This window comes from Polistes fuscatus, unplaced genomic scaffold (genome assembly GCF_010416935.1).
Source record: "Polistes fuscatus isolate 324 unplaced genomic scaffold, CU_Pfus_HIC Scaffold16, whole genome shotgun sequence".
Taxonomy (NCBI): domain Eukaryota; kingdom Metazoa; phylum Arthropoda; class Insecta; order Hymenoptera; family Vespidae; genus Polistes; species Polistes fuscatus.
The window spans coordinates 2,218,723-2,243,059 of NW_025113064.1; the positions used below are offsets into that span (position 1 = coordinate 2,218,723).

Here is a 24,337-nt window from a genome sequence, read left to right on the forward strand (position 1 = left end):
TCCTGAAAGATAGGAGAAAGAGTTAGAGCGAGAGAGAGAGGAGGAGGAGGAGGAGGAAGAAGTAGAAGAAGAAGAAGAAGAAGAAGAAGAGGGTGGGTGTATATCTCGTGTGTCACGATTATTATTTCGTATTAGTTTTCTTCTTCTTATCCGAGAAGAAACCGCGCAGCAGACAACAACACCACGGTGGTTGGTTGGTGTTGGGGGCCTCTTATTCTCTACGTGGAAAACGAAAAGCAGTGCTGTTGTGTGTCTTTCTCTCAACCGTGTTTGCTGTGTGTTGTCCTGTGGGGTTAGTAGAGTTGGTGGGTTGTTGTTGGGATAGTGGTGTGGTGTGGTGTGATACGTTCGAGTAAGAAGAAGAAAGGGGTGGTAACATCAACATACATCATACGTACATCTCTTCTCAACATATACGAAAAAACACGCAACAAATAAAAGAGGCTATTAAAAAGACTCGGTAGTATAGCAACAAGAGTTAGTAGTTTAACGGATGAAGTTAGAGAAATCACGCGGGAAGCTGAATCCGACGACCAATAAACGGAAACGTCGTTGTTCGGGTCCTTCCCCTTCTTCTACCCACATTTGTCGTTTATAGTAAATTATGACAAATGCAACATCTGTTAACTCGGACGAAGGATGTAATTCGTCGTCAGTTGAGATAGTTGTCTTATAACAAAAAAAAAAAAGATAAATAAAGTTGTGTTATTTGAGTGAAAAACCCAAATCGACCCCCAGCAAAAGTAGCAGCAGCAAGCAGCAGTTATCATCATTATCGACAACAACGACCAACAATTGTGTAGTTTCCATTTATCCTTTGGTTATTTCTTTTTGGAGGGTATTGGAAAAGAAGAGGAGGGAGGAGATAAGAAGCTGGTGGTTTGGGAGAGTTGTTCTTTCGTTGTTCAGTTATTTCGTTGATTTTTGTTTAAAAGCCAATAATAAATACGGTGTTGAATTAAATTTGTTTGGAAAGATTAATGATGGATCGGCCCCTAGGTATTACCGTGGTGGCCCTTGGTGTGACGTGTGATTAGCCCCCGTCGGTTTAGCCGTTCATAACGTGAATTAGTGGTGTACGATGTGGTGTTCGGCGACGGCCCTGGTCCTCCTCGTAGCCGTTGCCGTAAGTGGTGTCTTTTATAAGGGCTCATATTCTAGGTTATCCCATCGTTTAGTTTATTTAACAAGAAATCCTCCCATCATCGACTTTATTATTTACGCGTCGACCTCGCCGTCGTCGTCGACCTCGTCGTCGACCTCGTCGTCGTCGGCGTCGTCGACGTCGTCGTCGTCGTCGTTGTTGTTGTTGTGGTGGTGGTGGTGGTCAACAACGTCCTCCACATCCTCTACCTCTTCTTCTTTGCTAACTGAGTGGTGGTCATCATCATCGTCATCATCATCATCGTCCTCGTCCTCGTCGTCGTCGTCGTGGTCGTCGTCGTCGTCATCAGCGCAGTCATCATCATCATCCTTGCTGACGTCGACAACGCGAGAAACAACACCACCAATACTGTTCTTCTTCACAAACAACAACAACAACAACAGCAGCAGCAGCAGCAACAATCGTTGGCGAATAATTAATAACAACATCACCAACGATCGCAATTGCAATTATTACAACGATCACCACGTTACTAAAGTGGACGACGATCATCATACCAGTTCAAGTTCCAGCAAAGACGCACTTAGAACAAACCGATCTAAAAGCAATCTTATTATCTACGCAAACAACGATAGGAACTATTTCAACAGGAATACTGTTGTTAATTGTTTCAACAGTTGCTTAGATTATTATTACGATAGGGACGATAACAACAATAGCGATAATTACAATTACAAAAAGAACGTCGCTAATAATACTGTTGGGTTATTGTTCAACGTCATATACATACTTTCCAATCGAATCAACAACGCCATCAGCAACAGCATCAGCATAAACGACTGTGGCGGTAGTTTCGTCGTTCTCAACAACATCAGCAACAGTCCTTGCAGCGGAATCATCAACAGTAACAGCATCAGCAGCAGCAGCAACAACAGCAGCAGCAACATCATCATTACCAGCAGCAGCAGCAGCGTTAGTGCTTGTGCTTAGTGATCATCAAGAATTTGTTGTTGTTTAATTGCATTCTTGCTTTTGGTTCATCAATAGTTATTAATTTTTTCCCCTAGTTTTAGTTATCCCTAAAAAAAAAGGGAAAGTGTGAATACGATTTGAAAAGGAGGAGGAGGGAAAGTGTTTCTTCGTGAATATTCAGTGCTACAAGTAACACGCGTCGGAGAGGAGAACGTTTTCCTCCGGATAATATATTTTCTTTTCTTTTTTTTGGGTTTATTATCATTTACTATTATATAGTCGATTTTTTTCTTTTTATTATTACTTATCAATTAATACATTGTTATTATTTTTCGTGTTTAATTTTCATTTCTTGTTGATTTTGCTCTGTGCGTGCGAACAAAAAAAAAAAATTACGCGTCGACCGATCGTCACACGATCGTCCAACCAACCAATCAACGAGTTTTTCACATCTTCGCATTTGTCGTTGCGTGCACGTGGTTTTTTTCCTCGACGATTGTATTAATTAAGTGTGCAAAAAAAAAGGAGTTTTAAGTACAAGAATATAATTAAAAGGAAGAGAACGTTTGTTTCTACGAGGTGAGAGAGAAGAGAAAAGAAAAGAAAAGTAAAAAGATAAGAGAGGAAAATACAGAGAAAAAAATAAGGAGTTTCTTTACAGTTTGTTCTCCTCTATTTTACTTGTTCGTTTGTTCGTTTGTTTGTTTGTTTCTCTCTTTCTCACTCGCTCACACAACAACGTTGTTTGTATCTCTCTCATCCTCTTATCTTACTCTAATTAATAGAGAGAAGAATTTACAAGTATAATATATTTAAGTGGTGTGAGATTTTTTGGTGTGTTCGTAAAAGGAAACAAGGAAAAACGGGGAAAAGATAAAAAAAAAAAAAAAGTGCCCATCCAGCCCGGTTGTTTTTAATATATATATGTATATGTATATATATGTGTGTGTGTATATACATATATATTAATATATATATATTATATCATCGGTCCTAGTGGTTGTGTGTCGTTATACAGTGCCGCCAAACGATACCACAACATCCGATCCCAAATGAAGAGTTCGGAGCAAAATGGTTAGAGAGACACGTCACCTGTGGGTTGGAAATCTGCCGGAAAACATCCGAGAGGATCGTATAAGAGAGCATTTCAAACGGTAAGCATCTGTTCATTTTTTTTTTTTTTTTAATCTATATATCTTTGCATTTGCTGCACAAACAGAATCAAACTCGAGAGAGCAACAGCAACTCCAATTGCTGACTTCCTTCCTAATATTCTTGGCTATTATTGGCGCTGCTGTTGCTAATATTTTATTTTATTTTATTTTATTTCATTTTATTTTATTTTCTTGTTTTCCGATTGCAATTTAACACGTTGTTGATTTGCCACCCACTTTTTTATTTTACGTTCTCATGTTTTTTTAATTGTACAGACCATAATTTTCAGATTAGATATTAAATAATGCAACGTTATTGGTCGCTTATGACCCACGTGACCCTCTGCTATTGATAGAATAGAACTGCCGGTTACCGGTGACTCACGTGGCGATTAACGCGTTAATTTATATTTCAAATGATTTCGTTTGTAATTGTTAGAAAAGTATAAAGTTATAGATTACTCTTGGAAGAAACTCTGCTACGACTGAATAATGTTGTGCATGCATCTGTAATTGTTTTGTGATTGGTCGATTTTGATCATTATCAACGGACGCCATTTTATTTATTTTCCGCCCCCATTCACTACTATTCTTAGTTTTAAAGGAATAATTTTGATTTAGGTAAATTATTTAATCGAGTCTCGTTTGAATACGAGAATGATGGTTATAACTTTTTGTCCCTTCTTAAAGTGGGTGTAATCTTAAAGTAATCTTATCGAATTTGTTTGTAATTATTTAAATTTATAATATTTTTCTAGGTTATATTTTTTTTTTTGAAAACGAACATTTATTCCACACATTATAGAAAATATCTTTTTGATTATTTTATTATATCCCAACGTATACAGGAAATTATTAAGAACGATGAGAAATATTCCGTTAACGGAAAACAGTAATTACCGTTGATTTTTTTCATTGAAAAATGGCGACTGGGAGGTATGGTGGTTTTATTCTTCTCAATAATATTCAACAATCAAACATATTCTATCGTGCGAAGTATAATATAAGTATTTTTATATTGTTGAAAACGTTTGAAAATTTCTATCGAGATTTATAATCTTCTTTTTTTGTTAATTGTAAATCCTAACCTCTAAATATCTCCGTTCAATAATTTCCCAACAGGGGAAAAGATGATCTACGATCTAAGTTTCTAAAAAGGGAAACTATTTTACATTATGTCCGAATTTTGTGAAGGGTAGAGGTGGTAAAAAAGAAGTAGAGGGGATAAGATTTTATAGAAAAATATTAAAAAACGAGCCGAAGAAGAAAATCCATGAAAACTTTTACCTTCAGGAATGTTTCTTATTTAAATAACATTTGAGAAGAAGAATAGAAGATGAAAAAGAAAAATCTAAGAAAAAACGTAAGAAAAGGAATTTCGAAATTCTATGGGATTCTTCTATGAAAAGAAAAAAGTATCATGGTCTGTTGTCTATCCATCAAATTTATAGGGCAAATCTCTTTTTGATATTCAATTTTATTTCAATTTAAGAGCCAATAACAAAATAAATTCTTTTTTTTGTTCCAACAAAAATTATACACCGCACATAATAATAGTACTACAGATGTGATTGTTATTTTTTTTGTTCATTAAAAACAAAAGGTTTGGAAACCATTCCTATTCGTATAAATTGAAAAATAAAATAGAAAAGAAAAAAAAAAGAAAATGAAATGAGAGGTACAAAGAATACTAAGAAGATGGACAAGGGATATTCCGTTAATGCCCAACACGTTTTCCAAGGGACGACGTGTGTCCCTTCAAGGGGGGTAATGAAAAAGGGATTTTCTTTCAAGTTACGAAATTAATTCCTTTTATAAGAAAGAAAAAAGAAAATGGCGTCGAGGGGAAAGGAAGGAGAGAGAACAAAATAATATTTTATTTGTGTTACGTAGACAGGGTGAAGATTAAATGTCAGGAGGGGTTGGAGGGGGGGAAGGTGTTTAGAAAAGAAGAGATTTTCTCTTCGACGAGATAAATCAACAATTTTTCTCTTTTCTCTTCCCAGGGTTCCCTCGTCCCTGTTATTCACAAAACATGTGCACAATACAGGATGATTAGTGGTGGTGGTGGGGGTTGTGCGTTTTTCTCTTTCGGAATACGACTTTCTTAATAACGATGAGAATGTTTTTGACTTTGTACGTAGAGTTCGGGGAATCTTGAAAAGTGTACGATCGGAAAGGGGAAGCCAAGCACAGCACCCACGTACGCGCACATCGTCGTCGTCGTCGGGTTGTGATCGTCGTAGTCGTCGTAGTTGTGCTGCTGGTGCAGAGGGCCTTGGCTCTTCTCTTATTCCTCTCTTTCTTCTCTTCTCTTCTCTCCTCTCTCTTCTTTTCCTTCTCTCTCTCTTTCTCTCTCACTCCGTTCGCGTAGCGTGAACGCACCGTCATTTGTTTTTTCCCCGAAGTAATAATAGCTGAGGACAGCCATTTTGAGAGCTCGCGGTGGTACGAAGTTATTGTTCGTCAGTGGCTCTCAACTTGCGGCTACCTTCTTTCTATTTTTTTTTCTGTTTGTTTTCTTTTTCAATTAAATATGAAATTTTTTATTAAATCGGTAATGTTTAATTATACATAAAGTATCTTCTACGTCGTTGGTTTCTATGTTTTTCTGTCTAGATCGTGTTGTTATCTTAATTTTGCTAATTTGGTCTCGTAAAACGTATGTTAAATATAAAGAAAACATGCAATATATAATATTTGATTACTCAAATGTTTTTTCCGTATTTTATTTTAATTTATTAATGAATTAATTAATACGAGATATTTGTTCGTTAAAAGTATCGATAAATATGTGTTACCTAACTTTCAGGAAGCTTGCATAAATTTTAGAAACTAGTCTACTTGTTTTTTTCTTTTCTTTTCTTTTTCTTTTTTTGTTTTGTTGTTGATTAATCACCGATTCTATCGGTCGTATTCGTATACATAATTGATTTTTTTCATTGGGAAATATATTTATCGGAATAATTTCAATCTAATCCTTATTTACGCGTAATTTGGATTGTGTAATTGCGATTGCACGATATAAGGTAATTCATAATCTTATCGATGTTTAAGTAGATGTTTGTCATTAAGTTCCATAGGGTATATCGTAGTTCCAATTATTTTTGAAGTAAACAAAATTGGTTAGAAAAGTTTTGGAAAACAACAGTTTATTTTTATGACCACATTTGGAAAGTTTCAAAGAAAGAAGTCGTCCTCTGTACTTTGCCGTGGTGAAATAAATTTTCGTTAAAATGATTATGTCCGATGTAAGATATCCCGGAATATCAGTTAGTTTTTTTTTTTATTATCCCATATATATGAAAATTTAGGATGTTTATCGCGTAAAGGAAGAAACGTCTTATAAATATTCGAAAGGTAAAAGTAAGTTTGACGGGGGCCTACAAAACACTACGTAAGCAATGAACTTCGTCTCGAGGCTATAAGCTTGAGACGATAAGAGAATAATGAGTTATTTTATTGTACGTCGAAAGAGAAGAAGAAGAAGAGGAGAAGAAAGAAGACGAAGAAGAAGAAGAAGAAGAAGAGAACAAGGAAACGAGAAGAAGGGAACGGGAAAGAATTTCGTTATATATATTGCGGAGGTTAACGTAAACCTCAGTGTCTCTCAACTTTCGGCTACCAAATACAAAACATTTCTATTTAATCTTTAAAAACCTATTATATATATATATAAAAAAAAGAAAACCGCGATTAAATAACAACCAATAGAAATGTGAATTAATTAATTAACAACGCATTTTAATGTACACGATTCGATTTGTAGAAATAATATTTTATATTTTTCGTATCGATTAAGATAAGATGATAAAAATTCAGAAATTCTTATCTAAACGATACCGGAAAAAATTTCATTCCATTAAAATGAAATAAGAAAGAAAAAAAAAAAAACAAAAAAGAAGAAGGAAGGAAATTGTTTAAAAATAAACTCGTTGGTCAACCGCAAGATAAAGAAAATGAGAAAGAAGAGGAGACACGACCACTTACCTGTAGTTATTAATCCAGAGTCTCATTGGCGTAGCTTGGGCCGCCATTTTCGCACGAAGTAAGAGTGTACTCTTAGTGTCTTGCTTGCGCATACATCCCTACCAAGATGACCAGTGATGTCCGAGGGTCTTGAAGAAGACTTTTATGTCTCTTGATTAAACCTCATGAAACTGCAATGAAGGTCTTTTGAAGATTCTTTTCTTTCGTTCTTTCTTTCCTTCCCCCTCCCCCCTCCTCCCATCTTATTTTTCTTTCTTACATTCTATTCATACGAACCTACCACCATCACACATAATCACACAACGGTGACTAAATAACAAAAAAAAAACACTATTACCAATATTACTATTCCTAAACTACGTCATTAAAACATTACTACAAATATTATAACACTATTACTAATATCTGATACCATTATCAATATTACTAATACTATTATTACTACTACATCAATATTACCACCACCATAACACAGAAGAAAAGAAAACATATTCGTTATCTCAAGAAAGAAAGAAAGAAAGTGAGATAGAATAGAAAATAAGAAATGAGAATCGATGTTTTTGAAAATGTACGTAAGTCCGGCAAGAGATATCCTTCCGACAATAAATTTTCGTTCTTCGAAAATGCAGACGGCTGGTGAACGTTCCGACTGTTGCCAGAGGCGCTTACACGCCTTCACGTGCCAGCTGGCGATTGCCTTCGTTTCATTCGTTTCTTCTTTGCTTCGGTTTCTTCGTTCCTTCGTTCGTTCCTTCGTTCGTTCCTACATTGGTACATTAGTACGTTCATATATTCCTTCATACGTTTGTACGTCGTTTCTCCTAGCGTAGGTTCACATTCGTTCCTTTACATAGGTTCTTCATATATGTTCACACATATATGTGAACATATATACGTTTGTAAACGTGTGTTAGTAAAAGAGTTCGTTCGTAGAGACCGGGCTACAAACTTACGTCTCGTCTACCGTGCGTTATGGTCTTCAAGGTACGCCCTTAAAATGGCGGCCGACATTACCGACCTGCCGCTGACCTCTCTCTCTCTCTCTCTCTCTCTCTCTCACTCTCTCACTCACTCACTCTCTTTTCTTTGCGGCACGTTTCGCTGTAGAAAAAGATATAGAAGTCGAGGAACCGTAGGAGGAGGAGAAGGGTGGAGGAGGAGGAGGAGGACATTTCTTTCTTCTTCATCCTTCGAAATCTTTCGTGTTAAAGTTGAAAGTGCTGACCTCGAAATTTTCAACGGTTTCATTCCATCCATCCATCCATCTATCTAGCTAGCTATCTCTATCCCTTGCAAGCTTCTTCTGTTTTTCTTTCTTCGATAAATTATTACAGTTATCAAATCGAACGTTTATTATTGTAATATATATTATTATATAATCGTAGAGAAAAATTAGATTATCGTTTTATTTTCTTTCTTTTTGTTCTTTTTAAACGAATCCCCATTTTGTATCAGAAACAAAAATATCATCTCCCCTTGTATTTTTTTTTGATTTATTTATTTATTTAAAACATAACCTATAATCTTCTTTTTTTTCCCTACTCTCTTACAATCTAGTAACTTTCTTTTCTTTTTGTTCTTTTTAAACGAATACCTTTTGTATCGGAAACAAAAATATCATCTCCCCTTGTTTTTTTTTAATTTATTTATTTAAAACATAACCTTAAATTATTTTTTTTCCCCTACTCTTTTACAATCTAGTAACTTTCTTTTCTTTTTGTTCTTTTTAAACGAATCCCATTTTGTATCAGAAACAAAAATATCATCTTCCCTTGTTTTTTTTTTTGATTTATTTATTTAAAACATAACCTTAAATTATTTTTTTTCCCCTACTCTTTTACAATCTAGTAACTTTCTTTTCTTTTTGTTCTTTTTAAACGAATCCCTTTTATATCAGAAACAAAAATATCATCTTCCCTTGTTTTTTTTTATTTATTTATTTATTTAAAACATAACCTATAATTCTTATTTTTTTTTCCCTACTCTTTTACAATCTAGTAACTTTCTTTTCTTTTTGTTCTTTTTAAACGAATCCCTTTTGTATCAGAAACAAAAATATCATCTCCCCTTGTTTTTTTTTATTTATTTATTTATTTAAAACATAACCTATAATTCTTATTTTTTTTTCTCCTACTCTCTTACAATCTAGTAACTTTCTTTTTATAACTACGAAGAGAAAAAGCCATTACTCCCACGCGTAGGTAATATATATTTACATATAGTTTACACGGTTATACATAATCAAGGATAAAAGTTTGTTTATGTTATCCTCTTCTTCCGGATGTACGCCACGATATTATAACGCGTTACACCTGTGAGATTTACATATACACATATGTGTGTATTATACGCGCGCACCCTATATATAATTTTATATCTACAGGGTGAGATATAAATCTTTGCTGAGAAAGTACAAAATTTGAATGAGTCACACAACAGTTTATGAACACACAACAGTCACTCGTGAATTTTGGACACTAATCCGCCATATTTAAATTGGTAATTAAACTTTTGTTTAAGTTGTGTATTTAGTATATGAATACCGATTCGAAAAATCTACATGAACAAATACGGAAAAATTAATATTTACAAAAAGTGCGTTAAATAATTTTGTGTTTTTTTTTTTTTTTTTTTTTATAGTTACTTTTGGGGGAAAAAATCAACTTTTATCTCGGCCTGTATTTTACATATTTAATTAGACTTTTGATGAGAATTCGTCCGTAAAGAAAGTACCATGCATAGTTTATACGTACTTATATACAAATACATACACATATTTAAATATATGTACATATGTGTGTGTGTGTGAAATATATTGACCAATTTATAGGGAACTCGGGCTTAAACTTTGAAAATTTCAACAAATATTGTAACACACACACATACACACATATACGTACACCGACTTAAACTTAATGTACGTTTTCTTGATATTATATTCGTTTTAAAGGTTCCATAATAATAATAATAGTAATAATAATAATCATCATCTAGCGTGTAAGCAGAATAAGACTATATTTGTATATACTTGCGTACGTGTGCGCGCACGCGTGCGTTCCCCGTGTGTGGCGGTTTGCCGGCTTATTTTGGTATATTGATCGCGCGTTGTCGGCCATCTCCCCCGTCTTCACCCTCACCCCTTCTCTTCCCCCTCTTCCCTGACTACGCTCTTTGCCCTATCTCGCCCCACCCCGTACCCCCGTCGCATCCCCTTGCACCCTCGCACATACACATACACATACACATACGTACATCATACATGCATTTCTCATCCTGTTTTATTTCTCATCAACTTTCCCCTTTTTCGTCTTCTTTCAAGTCAGCCGATGTCCGAAAATAATGTTGCAACATTTTTGTTTATTCCTTTTTTTCTTTTTTTTTTTTTTTATTGAAAATTTCTTAAGTTGAATCCGAAGGTTTAGATTCGCAGGAATCTTTTGGTTTTTTTTGGGGGGTTTAATTTTGTTGGAGGGGAGAAACCTCTAACGATGACCTTGAAATTTTGCTTTAGGTGAAAAACTAGAAAGAAGAACTCTAGGGTTGTCGTATGTTGGAATAGAGGACAAATTTATCGGTTATTGGAAATTTACAAAAATATTTTCAAGGTTCATTTTCAAGAGAGAGAGAGAGAGAGATAGATGAGAATCGTCATCGCGTACTTTCAAGAGGCACATCGTGACATTCGCTTTGTCGGAGATCGAAAGGTTACCGACAATTTTCCCCCCTCAACGCGTTCCACCGATAAAAGTGAAGATAATTGCGTTACAAACCCTACTGATGCTACTGCTGTTGTTGCCGTTGCTTCTGTTCTTTTGGGGGTGAAAACAAAATGTGTCCGAGAAAAAAAAAACTACGAAATACATGATTTAAATATTTCATATCCCTGTTTAATTAATTTCTTATTTCTATTTTGTCTTATTCATTTCTTATAAGAACAATGACGGGTTACACTATCCAAGAAAAACCTTTCTTCACATTTAGAAAAAAGTCTTCTTATTGATCGACACGAGAAACGATTAATCTAACCTTCCATTGGTCGTTCTTTTAACGAATTAAAACGCATTCTCTTATTGGACAAATTTTTCTAACGAATATTCAAACGGATCTTCTTATTGGACAAATTTTTCTAACGAATATTCAAACGGATCTTCTCATTGGATAAATTTTTCTAACGAATATTCAAACGGATCTTCTTATTAGTGCATGAGTTATCGAACGAGAAAATTCAAACGAAATTTTTCTTGGTTATCTTCGTTATTCTTTTATATTTCTTTTGAAAAGAATACAGTAGTAGTAATAGCAGCACCTGTGGCATAGTAAAAGAGAGAAGAACAGCAACAACGACGGACGACGATACCGCCAAATTTCTTAATCCGTCGACCCTGTTACGGTATCTGGCAAACGAGCGGCATTGCGTTTCAGGCCGAACGCGACGTGGCCTCCCTCTTACATTTCCCCTCGCCTCACTTCACTTCACCTCATTTCACCTAACCTCACCTCACCTCTCCTCTTCTTCTCCACCACCTCCGCCACCTCCACCTTCTCCTCTCCTCCACCTCGTCGTCCAACTCTTCGAGCGCGACGACCACCTTCTTCTCGCGTGTCGCGTCTCTCCTTTCGCAGTGTTGCCACATCGAGCACGTTGCCTTTCTGTGCATGGCACCGCACTATCCTTGGCAACGTCGCAATCCCTCCCTCTTCCCCTTTTTCCTCCTCCACCTCCGTCTCCTCCTCCTCACTTACCCTCTCCCACTTTCTTGAAAGACTCAGCAAACGACCGAACACGACTTTCACAGCCTCTACGGAAGAAGGAACGTGCATGCATACGTCCTACCTCGGCACTTGTTCTCTCTCTCTCTCTCTCTCTTTTTTTCTATCTCTTTCTCTTCTCCTCTTTCTCCTCACCTTCTCTTTCCATCTATCTTTCTCTTTGTTTGTTTGTTTCTTTCTTTCTTTCTTTCTTTCTTCAGAGCTCGGCATATTATTGGTCGACGAACGGCTAGCTGGTGTGCTGGTTGCCCTGCTAGCCGACGTGCTTCGGACGTATTTCCAAAGACTACTCTGCTCGAGACGCCTAGTCTTCAACCTGACGTACACCACTCGCGTTGTTATTCTATCTCTTTTCTATATCTTTCTTTTCCTCTTCCTCCTCTTCCTCCTCTCCACCACCAGCACCGCCCTCTTCTTCTTCTTTTTCTTCTTTTTCATTTCCTTCTTTCTTCCATTTCTTTTTTCTTTTTCTTATTATTTTATTTTATTTTATTTTTTTGTTTATTAGCTCGCATACAACAAAATGGTCGATGATGATTTCGCATGAAAAATGGATGAACGAGTAGTTCGTCGCGAGTGTGACCAATCAAATCGTGAGATATACGAATGATTCATATTATTACTGTTCACACAGATCTAATATATGTTAACCTATTTTTATCATTTTACTATGTTAAATATCTTCTTCTCAATCCTTATACAATGATATTTCTACTTAAATTCAATTTTTTTTTCTTTTTTCTTTTTGCGTAGTTTTGAGGTTAGCTTTAAATTCGAATTTTCATTGGGCTTGGTAACGCTAGGAAATTTAGGAACATTGGAAGTGTTGGAATTGTGGAATGGCCGTTTGTGGGTTAGTAAAATGGAATTTTGGATTCAACTGGAGTCCAAATTTTATTTCCATCTATCTGAAATATTATCGTAATAGATATTCTGAAATAATAATAATAATCGTAGCTGAAGTTCGATTCGATGGTCATTATCGATTATTGTTTTTAGATACCACGTACCGTAAATAGAAAGTTATCTAGGTGATTTTGAAAAATCAATCATTTTCGTTTCAGAATTTTTGTTTCATTTCAAATCGTTGAACTCTACTACGAGTCCCGAAACTTTAGGTTTGTTCTGGTATAATTGTAAAACGTTTTGTAGTAGTGTGCAATAAAATCGATCATCACATTTGTAGGGGGATATACGTCGAATATATTTTGTCATGGTGTTATGCATGTATTAACAAACATATATGCACATTTACCTAGAAACACATAGGCAACTGGCTTGCTGGCTTGCTTGCTTGCTTGCTTGCTTGCTTGCTTTTATGTACCTCTCGACTGACTTTCACCAACTGAGGCCAAAACGCGCCGAGTTTTCGAAGATGGGTGAGGATGTTGCGTACTGAACGCTCATCCTGAAAACATCGACCCCTCGAATGTGTACTATCGTTTATGAGTTCATAAACCCCATTGCTTTTTCTCATATTTAAACAGGAAACATTTCCCTACATTTCTACCTTTCTACTTAAGCAAATAGCTAATTATTTTCCATTGTTTGCTCAGACAATAATGATGATAATAACAATAACAATAACAATAATCATAATTATTATAACGAAGATATTATTTGCGTGGAAGAAAATTAAAGCTGATCTTGTTTTTCACGTATATGGATTTTTCATTCTCGTTGAAAGTTTAAGATCGGACACAGAAGAAGAAGAAGAAGAAGACGAGCATGTACCGTTCAGTGACCTTCCTTATTAGTTCTTAAATGATTCTTGTGTGTCCCCGTTCTGCACGAAATGCAATGAGGCAAAATTAACGGTACGCCTTTTCTTTCTTTTTTTTTTTTTCTTCTTTTGTTCTTTCTATTTTTTTTTTAATTTTTCTTTTTTTTCTTGTAATGTTTTTTGCGTACTTATATCTTCGAATATAAATATACATTCACGTTGATTTATAGTACATGCTCGTACAAATCCAATCATATTTAACGCCATCTTTAATATGGCGATTAGAAGAAAGATAGAAATGTTTTTATAAAAGCTTAAAGGCACATTACCAATTAGTAATATTTTATATTAGAAATCATGTTTACAATCGTAGTATCCTAGAACGAAGGACATCAAATATTTCTAATTGTAAATTATTGGAAACATTTATTATTCTTTTTCCGTTACTTTTTTTTTTAGGTTATGTTTCCTTTTTTTGGAATGCATTGTAGTACTTCGAGTTTATAAATTTTTGGAACATACTGTACATGGGTGTTTCTCTCTCTCTCTCTCTTTTTATATTATTGATGTTTTTGAATTAGCAGTGTTTCAGTCATTTTCACGCGCACAGCGTGCGTCATCAGTTCATGTTCCTGAGTTCACACTGTGCGTTTCTCGTTCCATCACGTTCCTCTCGTTTCCTTTTCTCTTTTTATACACACATACATTATAAGTCTCAGGCGTATTTAATTTTCACAAGGGACCATGTCCTCTTTGTTATTCTTTTTATAGAATTTCTTATAAGAATTTCGAACATTTTGTTCTTCTTTTTATTATTGAATCCCGTTGAGAAAGTCGGGATATATATTCGCGTAGTTAATAATTAAATAATTTCTCTTTCCGAATAGAAATAAATCGAAGAGTATAACCTAAAAATTGATCGACTCGACCCCGATAGCAGTTAAATTAAGCTGACATTTTATCATTTCTGGATAATACTGGGGATTATATATATTATATAGATAGACAAGTCGACAAAAATTAATTGGAACACACTAAATACGAATAAAGAAAAAAAAATAGAAGGAAAAAAATTTGACCGAATTAAAACGATAATTAGGAAGCGTGTACAACATGAAAAAAGAAAGAAAAAAAAAAGTGAAATAAATTAATAACTGCGTTGAATAATACTGTTTTGGCCCACTTTGGGTTGGTGCATCGGTACGAAACAAACAACAAACAGGCTCCTCCAAGTGATTCCCCAAAAGGGAAAAGAAAAATAAAATATCGACGGGGAAAAGAATTCTTATAGGCTTGCCTAAAAAGGAAATCTTCTTTCTTCCTCTTCTTCTTCGTGGAATATAACGCTTCGAGGAAGGTAGAAGAAGAATAAAAGTCTGGGTGGGGTGGGGTGGAGGGGGGGGGAAGAGAGGTAAAAGGAAAGACGAAAGAGGAGTAGAAAATGTGTGCAACGTGACACAATTAGGTCCCTTAAAAACACGTACACGTACACGTACACGTACACTTACACACGTATATTCACGTATATAAATACTTACACACGTAATATAGCAATCGTTCCCGAATCCGAAGGGTGAGGCCTTGAAACGTAGCAAAAAACGTGCGTCTGCCTGGCTGGCCCCGAGAACGGAAGAAGCCGCAGTGTTGCCAATGCAACCCAACACAACGTTCCTCGTTCCTACCGTTGTATATAGTCCTATTGCTAAAGCTTCTTTCATCGTGTCGTTGCAACGTTGCCAATTGTAGTAAGCAGAGCAGAGCAGAACAGAACAGAACAGAACAGAACAGGTAGAGAAAAGCAGAAAGGGGCCCCATCGATTATTCCAGGTGCAATAATAATTTCTTCGACCCTTCTGGGTCATCCGAAGTGCACGGATGCATCGTTCATGGTCGTGTATCATGAAGAAGATCATTCGAAATTATGTATGTCAAATATACAGCCTTTGCCAAAAGTCTTCTGCTATTCGTTATTTTATTAATCAATTATTATTCACTATAAATAATTATTTAGTTTTTTTTTTTTTTTTTTCATTTATATACCGTGCAAAACAAAATTTACTAAATGGTGGGGGTTAATAGTTTTGATCCTTCGGTAATTTTAAATTAAAAATCAATTATTATTCTGCTATTTTAGATTACTTCAGAATATCTATTTTTCTTTTTTAAGGTTAATTTTGTTCTTTTTTTACTCGAAGTGTACGATTCGATACTCCTAGTAACTGTCGGCCCGTTTAAGAACATTTTGAGGTTATTCTTGATAGAGTTCATAATTTATTATAAGTCGAAGAAAGATATTGATTGGATTTTAGGTATTGGAAAAACGAGTATAACACTTCCGTGCTTCTTCTTCTTCTTCTCTTATCTCTCCGTTGTTTGTCACGGTACGATAGGACAAAAAATTCCTTACACCTGATTATTATGGTTGTTCTTTAACGGGATATCTGATAAGCTTCGAGAGAATCTAATCTTTGTACTCGTCACTCCTTTTGCAATGCGTGACAAATTTAATATGTCGGTTTTGCACTCGAATAATATATTTTACGAATAATTTTTATTATATAACTTTTGTTTTAACCTAAAAAAAATATGTACACGAATATCGAGGTTACAATTACTCGAATTGATTTTTAAGGTTATCCCTAGGGACTTTTTGAAAGACGCCATTTTAATCGAATTTTCAATTATCATCGTATACGTAGGACAATTTAAATAATCATAAAAATGATTAATTTTATGCAATTACCGATGCATTATTTATTTATTCCTTGTTCGTATTCTTGTTTTTTTTTCTTTTTTTCTTTTTTATGTTTCCTGCGTACTACTTGTAATAATCGTAAAACACGCGATATAACGGAATGATGAAAATGTATATCGATTGAAAGTAAAACAGCGAGAGAATAAGTTGAATCGATATCAGCGCATAGGTTAGCTTTGAAAAAGAATACTTTTTCATTGTATTAAAAAGTCGACGCAATGTTTATCGTATCTTGAAGAATGATAGAGAGGAAAAGAGAGCCACCACAGCCCCACGTTCAATACGCAATAGGTTTACATTTAATTTCGTTGCGAAAACGTTTTCTCAGATAATGCCAAGTGCGTATCAGTATATTCCCTTTCTTTTTCTCTTTCTCTCTCTCCCTCTAATTCTGTTTTTCTTTGAAAGATCCAACGAAGATAACGTACAGTACCGCGAGAGATAATATCTTATGTTAGTACATATCTTAAAAATGAAAAATAAATATTATTTTGATGATATACCTTTCTATTCCAAAAAATAATAAGAATTTTTTAAACATAACCTAAAACTAATTTAATTTTATTCATTCATGTTTATTCTGCCCCCCTTCCCTCTTAAAAGTACTACGAATTTTACTATCTCACTTATCCATTTTGATAAAGAATCCTCGAGAAAAGTTGTCTCAAATCTTTCCAACATTACTGTCGCTTTTATTCTGTTAATTTATAAAATCTCGTGCTTAAAAATACTTATCTTCGATCGTCAGTTTTCGACGTTATAAAAATCACTAGAAAACTATGTATCTTGCGTCAAATCACTATAAACCGATTAACCAATGAAATTGTAGAGATATGAAACTTGGTAGGAACGAAACTTGGTCGATTACAGTTGTACCAACGTGTGAATACAAAATTTAGTCGTTTTCAGATGAACGTATTCTACATAAAACTATCAAAATTCTTATATTATTTTTACTAGCATAAATTATTATTCAGTATAAGAGTAGTTTTAGGGTTGATACTACAAAAAAAGAATAAAATAGAGTAAAAGGTATATCATAAATTTCCCTTGCTAAAAATAAGGGCCAAGGCAAGGCAACACCAGCACCAGCACCACCTGCTGTAGTATTAAAGAAGAAGAAAAAACATAACACAGAGAAAGAAAACAAAGGTGTTGGATTTGTATAATTCGTATTTCTCTCTCTCTCTTTCTCTTGCATACATTTGGGTTGATATTTTTCACGTATGGAGAGAAAGAATAAGTAGAGCGAAGCTCCGTTTGAAACGCCTCGAGGGTTCAAGTAATCCAAGATCCGGAACCAGTCCGAGACATCCGGACTTTGGGGGCTTGGAGTTTCTGTTCTCTTCTGTTCCCTTGTTCTGTTCGGATCTGTTCTGTTCTGTTCAGTACTGGTCTGGCCAGGTCTGACCAGGTCTGGCCTGTTCTGGCCTGTTCTGAGCTTAGACAAAGGAAAATCGCATAATAGTTTGAACGAAGAAAAAGATCCTACTACTTTACGAACTACACACACACTCACACACGTATTCACACACTTATTCACACCTCATCACTCAAATATAACCATAAATATCTCCTACCTAGTAGTTGCACGTGTGTGTGTATGTATATATAAGTAAATGCATTTGTATGCACGCGCGCGCGTGTGTATGGATGTATGTGTGTGTGTGTGTGTAATCTTCTATATATAACGAATATTCTGCGTGCTGTGCTGTGCTCCTCCTTCTCATCGTTACAGTCCGTCGTCCAGCAAAGTGTAGAAGCGGTCGCGACTGAAACTTTCCACTGACGAACAAATAGAACATTAGATAGAGAGAAAGAAATAGAAAGAAAGAGAGAGAGAGAGAGAGAGAGAGAGAGAGAGAGAGAGAAACGTGTTTACAACTGCGCACAATATATAGGCTAAAAACGATGATGCCGGTTTTATCGATTTATCGATTGGCATTTTTCTTTCTACGAGTTCAACCCCCCCTGCTTTTCTATGTTGGTACATATATAAATATGGACATGTGCATACCTTAACCTCAAAATTGTAGGTACTCTAACAAGTTAAATGGTTTCGTTAATTTCGATCATTTTTCTTGTTTTTTTCTTTTTTTTCTTTTTCGTTATTATTATTATTATCATTCTCATATTTTTTTCCTCGATTTATTTATCGAGAATATTCCAACGTTAGATAATATATAACTATACTTATTTTTAATTTGTTTTTACAAAATATAAGAGTTCTCAATTGAAATTGTTCTCCACGATTAAATTTCATTTAGTTGTTTTCAAAGGAATAGACGATTAAATTCAATTAACGATTTACGAAGAGAATTAATCTTGTTTTGTTTGATTTTTTTTGTCCATTGAGACATAAAGAAGAGTATAGAAATTCCAGTTTGATTTTATCCAAGAATGGTCTTCTTACCGGTGAGGAGACTTGGTTGGTTGATGGGGGTACTCAGACAAACAGGACAACTTAGGTTGAATCAAGCAGGCAAACGAACAGAAGTCAACTAAGAAGGTATAAGCTAACCTAACCTGTTCAGTTTACTATAATACATGAAACATTTAACAACAACAACAACAACAGAAACAACTAACACAACCAACAGCAGCAACAGCAACAGCAAACAACAGCAGTAATAGAAATAGGAAGAGGACGTGGCAACGGTGTGAACGAGAACGTTGGAGTAGGTGGCAACGTTGCGGGGCTATTATGTAACACCCGGCAACGTCGCCAGGCTACACAGGAGGGTGCTACGATAGAGTATCGAAGGGGAGGGTAGGAGAAATGGGTAAAGCCAGAAGAAGGGCCGTTTGCGTTGTGTGTGATGGGGAGAATAGGATATATATCTTCGTTTGTAGTACACAGACACACACGCGTATTATACACATTCGTGCATATATGTTAAGAGAATGCTTGTATGTTCAACGATAGATTCCCCCATCCTATTTTCTCTAGGGGTACTCTTTGCGTCACAGACGAGACATCGCAAACCCTTCGTTCGGTTAAATTCAGTTCGTTTCCATGTACAAATACTTCTTCTCACGTTTTCTACGAAACAAGAGAGAAATATCTTATTGTTAGGATTAATTTGAACATTTGTGTTGGTTAGAAAATTGTTTCCGACGTTATAGGAACAACAAACAACAATAATGTTGATATCATTTTTGTTAGGATTTGAAATTTATTAGATGATTGCTTTTGTAATAAACTTTTGATGTATTTTTAACTATTATTGGATAAATGTTGTCAAGAAGAAAAGGTAGAGCTATGCAGGGATGTTAGGTGCAATAGAAAGGTGTAGTAGGTTAAACAAGGTGTGTTGTTGTTGTTGTTGTTGTTGTTGTTAAATCGATGTAAACAATGTATCGTTTCGTTTAGAGACCAGGTTAGTTAGGTAGATATAAAAGCTTTCTCAACTTTAGCCAAACAGATTATTAATCCATCGTGGCGTGCGTGCATATGCCTTCAACCGAGAAACGAAGATCCCATTGAGAAAGTTTCGCAATTACAATTCACAGATTTCGCATATTTAGAGAAAGCGAAATAGACTATGTAGAATGGAAGAAGAGGAGGTCATTTCCCAGCCAACGTGTTTTGTATACACGCATGCTTACTTATTCTATACGATTTGAATAATATGATAAGAACAGAGGAGACATGTACATTCATAGTTGCCATTTTCTTTATAAATCGAATTCTAATCGATTAAAAAAGTTTAACAAGATGATGACGACATTAGAGTGTTAGGAAGGTGTGCTGTTTTCTGTGCTGATCAGTTAGTTTAGAATAACCGTAACCATCTCGTTCAAGTTGCTATGAATAAACTACTTTTATAAATAGAATCTCTATTACGGAAGAATGATCCAACCTTGCGCGAGATAGAACTTTAGGCAATGTGTTTTATTTACGTATGCATGTATTATATATGTAACTTTGTAGCAGCAGTTTTATCGGCATTTCCGAGATCATCCCCGGTACGAAAAGAAAATGGCGCTAGTGTATTCGATTAAATATGGCGGCCATATTCTTATCGTTCAATTATTTTTTTAGAGTCAGTAGTCCCCCTTCCCCGATTTGTTCTCGATGTTGGATACTTTGAGAACATTTACGGATTGTTGGATTCGATCTTTAACGAGACTAAACCAGGATTTTACGTTCGAGTACTTCAAATCGAATGATAACGTAACGAAGCTAAAAATATTGTCAATTATTTGTTTCCAAACAGACTTTTCGTTGTGTATTTCACAGTTCAACGACTTCGATCCAATTCGACGAGAATTCACATTTTCCGTTGCGAAGATTTTAAGATGAGCTTGTTAAGCTTACAAATCAGAATCTACCATTCCACGGCTACAACAAGTTTTCCTGGTCAGAATAGAATACATTGGTCAGATACGGAATGAAACGGTACGGCACCGTGCGACGACACAACCGACACAACCGATAAATATTCATAAGAAACATTGGCGTAGAATTCTAGGGACTCTCCAAATCTTCTCTTAATCGTCAAACCATTGACCAATCGTTTACAAATTGATGTTCTCTCAATCGATATTATTTCTGATACCAGCACGAACATTTGAATATCTCAAAAATAACCTTCGAATCAATATAAGATGAACAATTTCGCACGAATAAACATTCATTTTCTCAAGATACGTCCAAGATTCTCTGACGTAATCGAAGAATCGCGTTTCTGTATCAACAAATTAAAGCTGTTGCTTGCTTGCTTGCATGTATCCCCTTCTTTTTCTACAAGATGGTGCTCGTCCTCTCGGTATTATTGGACTCATACGCGTTCATATGTACCACCACATATACACAGCTGGTATATTTCTATCGTCTCTCTTTTTCTTTCTTCCTTTCTTTCTTTCTTTAGTCGGAGCTCGATGCTCGTAAAGGTAAAATGCGTCTGGCATGTAGGAGAGGATAAAGGTGGAGGTAGGTAATGTAGCAATAGGGGTGGGGGAGGAGAGAGACGGTTCTCGTAATAACCTTTTCCACCTGCAACGTTCCTCGTATATGGCTGTAATGCTGTTCTACAACATATCCCTCCTCCTCCTCCTCCCTCTCTTTCCCTCTTTCTATCCTATATGTACATATATGTATATCTATATCTACATGTAAAATATCCATACATATATATATATACCTACAAATACTAAACACACATTACGTACAGGTATACCAATACAAAGACGTATATATATCGCGTCCTAGTGTACACTCACCTTTCGGACGGCGTATATCGGCACAGAAGCTTTCCTGGCTCGACTAAACGAGCGTCGTTCCTACTACCGGCTGGCCATGACACACTTATGCCATCGGCGAGAGAGCAAAGCACCAAGCAAACTCTTGGAGTCAACGATTTTCTTCTTCTTTTTCTCCTTTTTTTTCCCCTTCCCTTCCCTTCTTCTCTTCTCTTCTACTTCTTCTTATTCTTTTTTTTATTTTGTTTTCTCTTTCTCTTTTTCTTTTTTATCGTTCTATTTTGGATTTTATTATCTTTAGACTAGTATTTACGATTTCTTTTTCTTTTTATTATTAGTCAATTTTTTCGTTTCATAAATTAAATTTCGATAAGTAGGAATATTAATGTTTTTTAATATTCCGATCGGTAGCCGCCATATTGAGCGGTAATCTCCCCGGGTGACGCCATTTTTAAAAAGGTTAAGTTCGCGGAAATTCTCTTTCTTTTTATATGGACACCAAACTTTCAGGATATAAATAAAATACTTGATTTTAATGCATTTATTTTATCGCTTTTTTGTTTCTTACCGTACCATTCTTAATCCTTCTTTAGCAAGAATTATCTTTGTTTTTTTTTCTTTTTCGATGGATAACCTAATTTTGTATAAATACGAATATTAATATTAGATCGGCGGCCATGTTGATTCGAGTGGCGCCATTTTTAGAAAACGTCATTTTAATTTGCGTTCATATTTCTTCCCAAATTGGAAACTTCTAACATTAAATAATTATTTTATTCATTATTTTATCAACCATCGATTTTATTCCATTGTTTTCTGTTCTATTTTATTCGGTGTATTTTTATTATTTATAATTTTGAGAGAGATAGAGAGAGAGAGAGAGGTTATATAAAAGTCTGTCAAACACGACTACGTAATTCATCAAGTCGGCTTCGGTTTCGAGGCTAAAATATATCTGTTGTGTGTATATATGACATTTTTATATATATATATCTATGTATGTGTGTGTGTACCATTATGTACATTGGAAAACCACACGTTTCTTTGCCGTTAAGTTTCTCTCTCTCTCTCTCTCTTTCTCTCCAGTAAATTGCTCACACTTATTACCAGAGAGTCATTCAATTACTCATTATAAACGCATTAGATTATTGCCAAGTCGAAGTTAAACGGAGGCCATCCTGTGTTTTCTCATTCTCGTACACACACACACACACACACACAAATACAGACACGAGAAGACACACGGCAAAGTACTTCTCTTAAATTCTCTTCTTCTCTCTCTCTCTTTGTAATGCCAACATTTCGCGGAAAAAACCACCAAAGATTATTAGAAACTCGAAGGTCTTCTTGAAGATCGTAAAGAAGAAGAAAAAGAAGAAGAATAAGACAATAACAAAAATTGCACCTCCATTTTACTTGATTATCAATCATTACAAAATACCATTAATTTTTCTAACGTGTAAAAGAAATACAATTAGGAATTTTATATTCATCAATTTCACATAGGTTTCATAAAATTCGAGATTTATCGTGAAAGAAATTGAATGGATTGTTCTGTGTCTATCTTTTTACATTTTCTCGATAAGATAAGTGTTCGTTTTCGAGGTTAGTTTTCACGTTGGCACCTTTCAAAATTAGCACGTTGCATTTGATGATGAAGTGTAGAGAGAGAGAAAGAGAGAGAGAGAATAGTAAAGTAAAGTAGAGTAGAGTGGGAATTTAGAAAGATGAGTGAGAATGAGTGGGAGTTAGAGAAGAGGAACGCGTTGGTACAAAAGACGCCATTCGTGTGATATTTTGCGACACGTGGCGGCTTCCTTCCTCTTACGTAAGACCTTTGAGAACTTCAACAACGTTCGTTTCGTTGGTTGAAACTTTTGCAGGCACTCTTCGAGTGACGTAATATCCTCTCTCTCTCTCTCTCTCTCTCTCTCACACACACACACACATTTTACGCAAGGTATGCTGACTTCGAAAGGAAATACAAATAAAAAAAGAAATATTTATTCAAAAAATATTCCATTCGTTCTCACAGTAAGTTTTAATCGTTTACGATTAAATTCATTCAGAATTTAAGCCCCGATATATTTTATCTTTTCTAATTTATCAATTATCTAATATCTTAGATATTATTAATTAGAAGAAGAAAATAATTAAGTGTATGCGTGTGTGTGTGAACATTCTTTATTAATTTCTTTTTATTAACCAATAAGATCGAAACACGAGAACCAAAACTTGGTTGGAAATGTTGAATTGAAAGATGTTGATAGTGGGATTCGTTTTAAAATGTTTCGCGTGCCGCCATTTTGAGAGACTAATACTAATAAGTACTACGTACCTACTACGTACGTCGATCGAAGTCCTATTCTCTTTCCCCCCCTCCTTTCCCTCTTTCTATCTCATCTTACCGTAGAGTTAATTACCCAAGTAAGAATAGATAATTAATGGTTTCAGCCCGGTCTCGGCATTCGAGGAATCCTTTTGTTGGATATACGATCGTTAACAGGGAGATTCCTTGCATGATAACCTAACCTTAAAATCTGTTAATTAACCCTCTCTATGCTATGCGATGTACAGTACACGAATATTACGAGTTATTGTAACAGGGGGTTAGAAACAAGGATATAATATCGGTTATTTTCGAAAAAGTCAACGCATATAAT

The 24,337-nt window shown here is 35.3% G+C and overlaps 1 protein-coding gene across 3 annotated transcripts in view; it reads left to right on the top strand.

The window, feature by feature from the left end:
• The first annotated feature begins 3,018 nt into the window (after positions 1 to 3,018).
• Positions 3,019 to 24,337, top strand: part of LOC122514783 (protein split ends) — a 75,974-nt gene continuing 54,655 nt past the window's right edge. For all 3 annotated transcript variants that reach the window (XM_043631816.1, XM_043631819.1, XM_043631818.1), the window contains exon 1: positions 3,019 to 3,231. In XM_043631816.1, the coding sequence (XP_043487751.1) occupies positions 3,149 to 3,231 (83 nt within the window). In that variant the 5' untranslated portion in view covers positions 3,019 to 3,148. The remainder of the gene's footprint in view (positions 3,232 to 24,337) is intronic.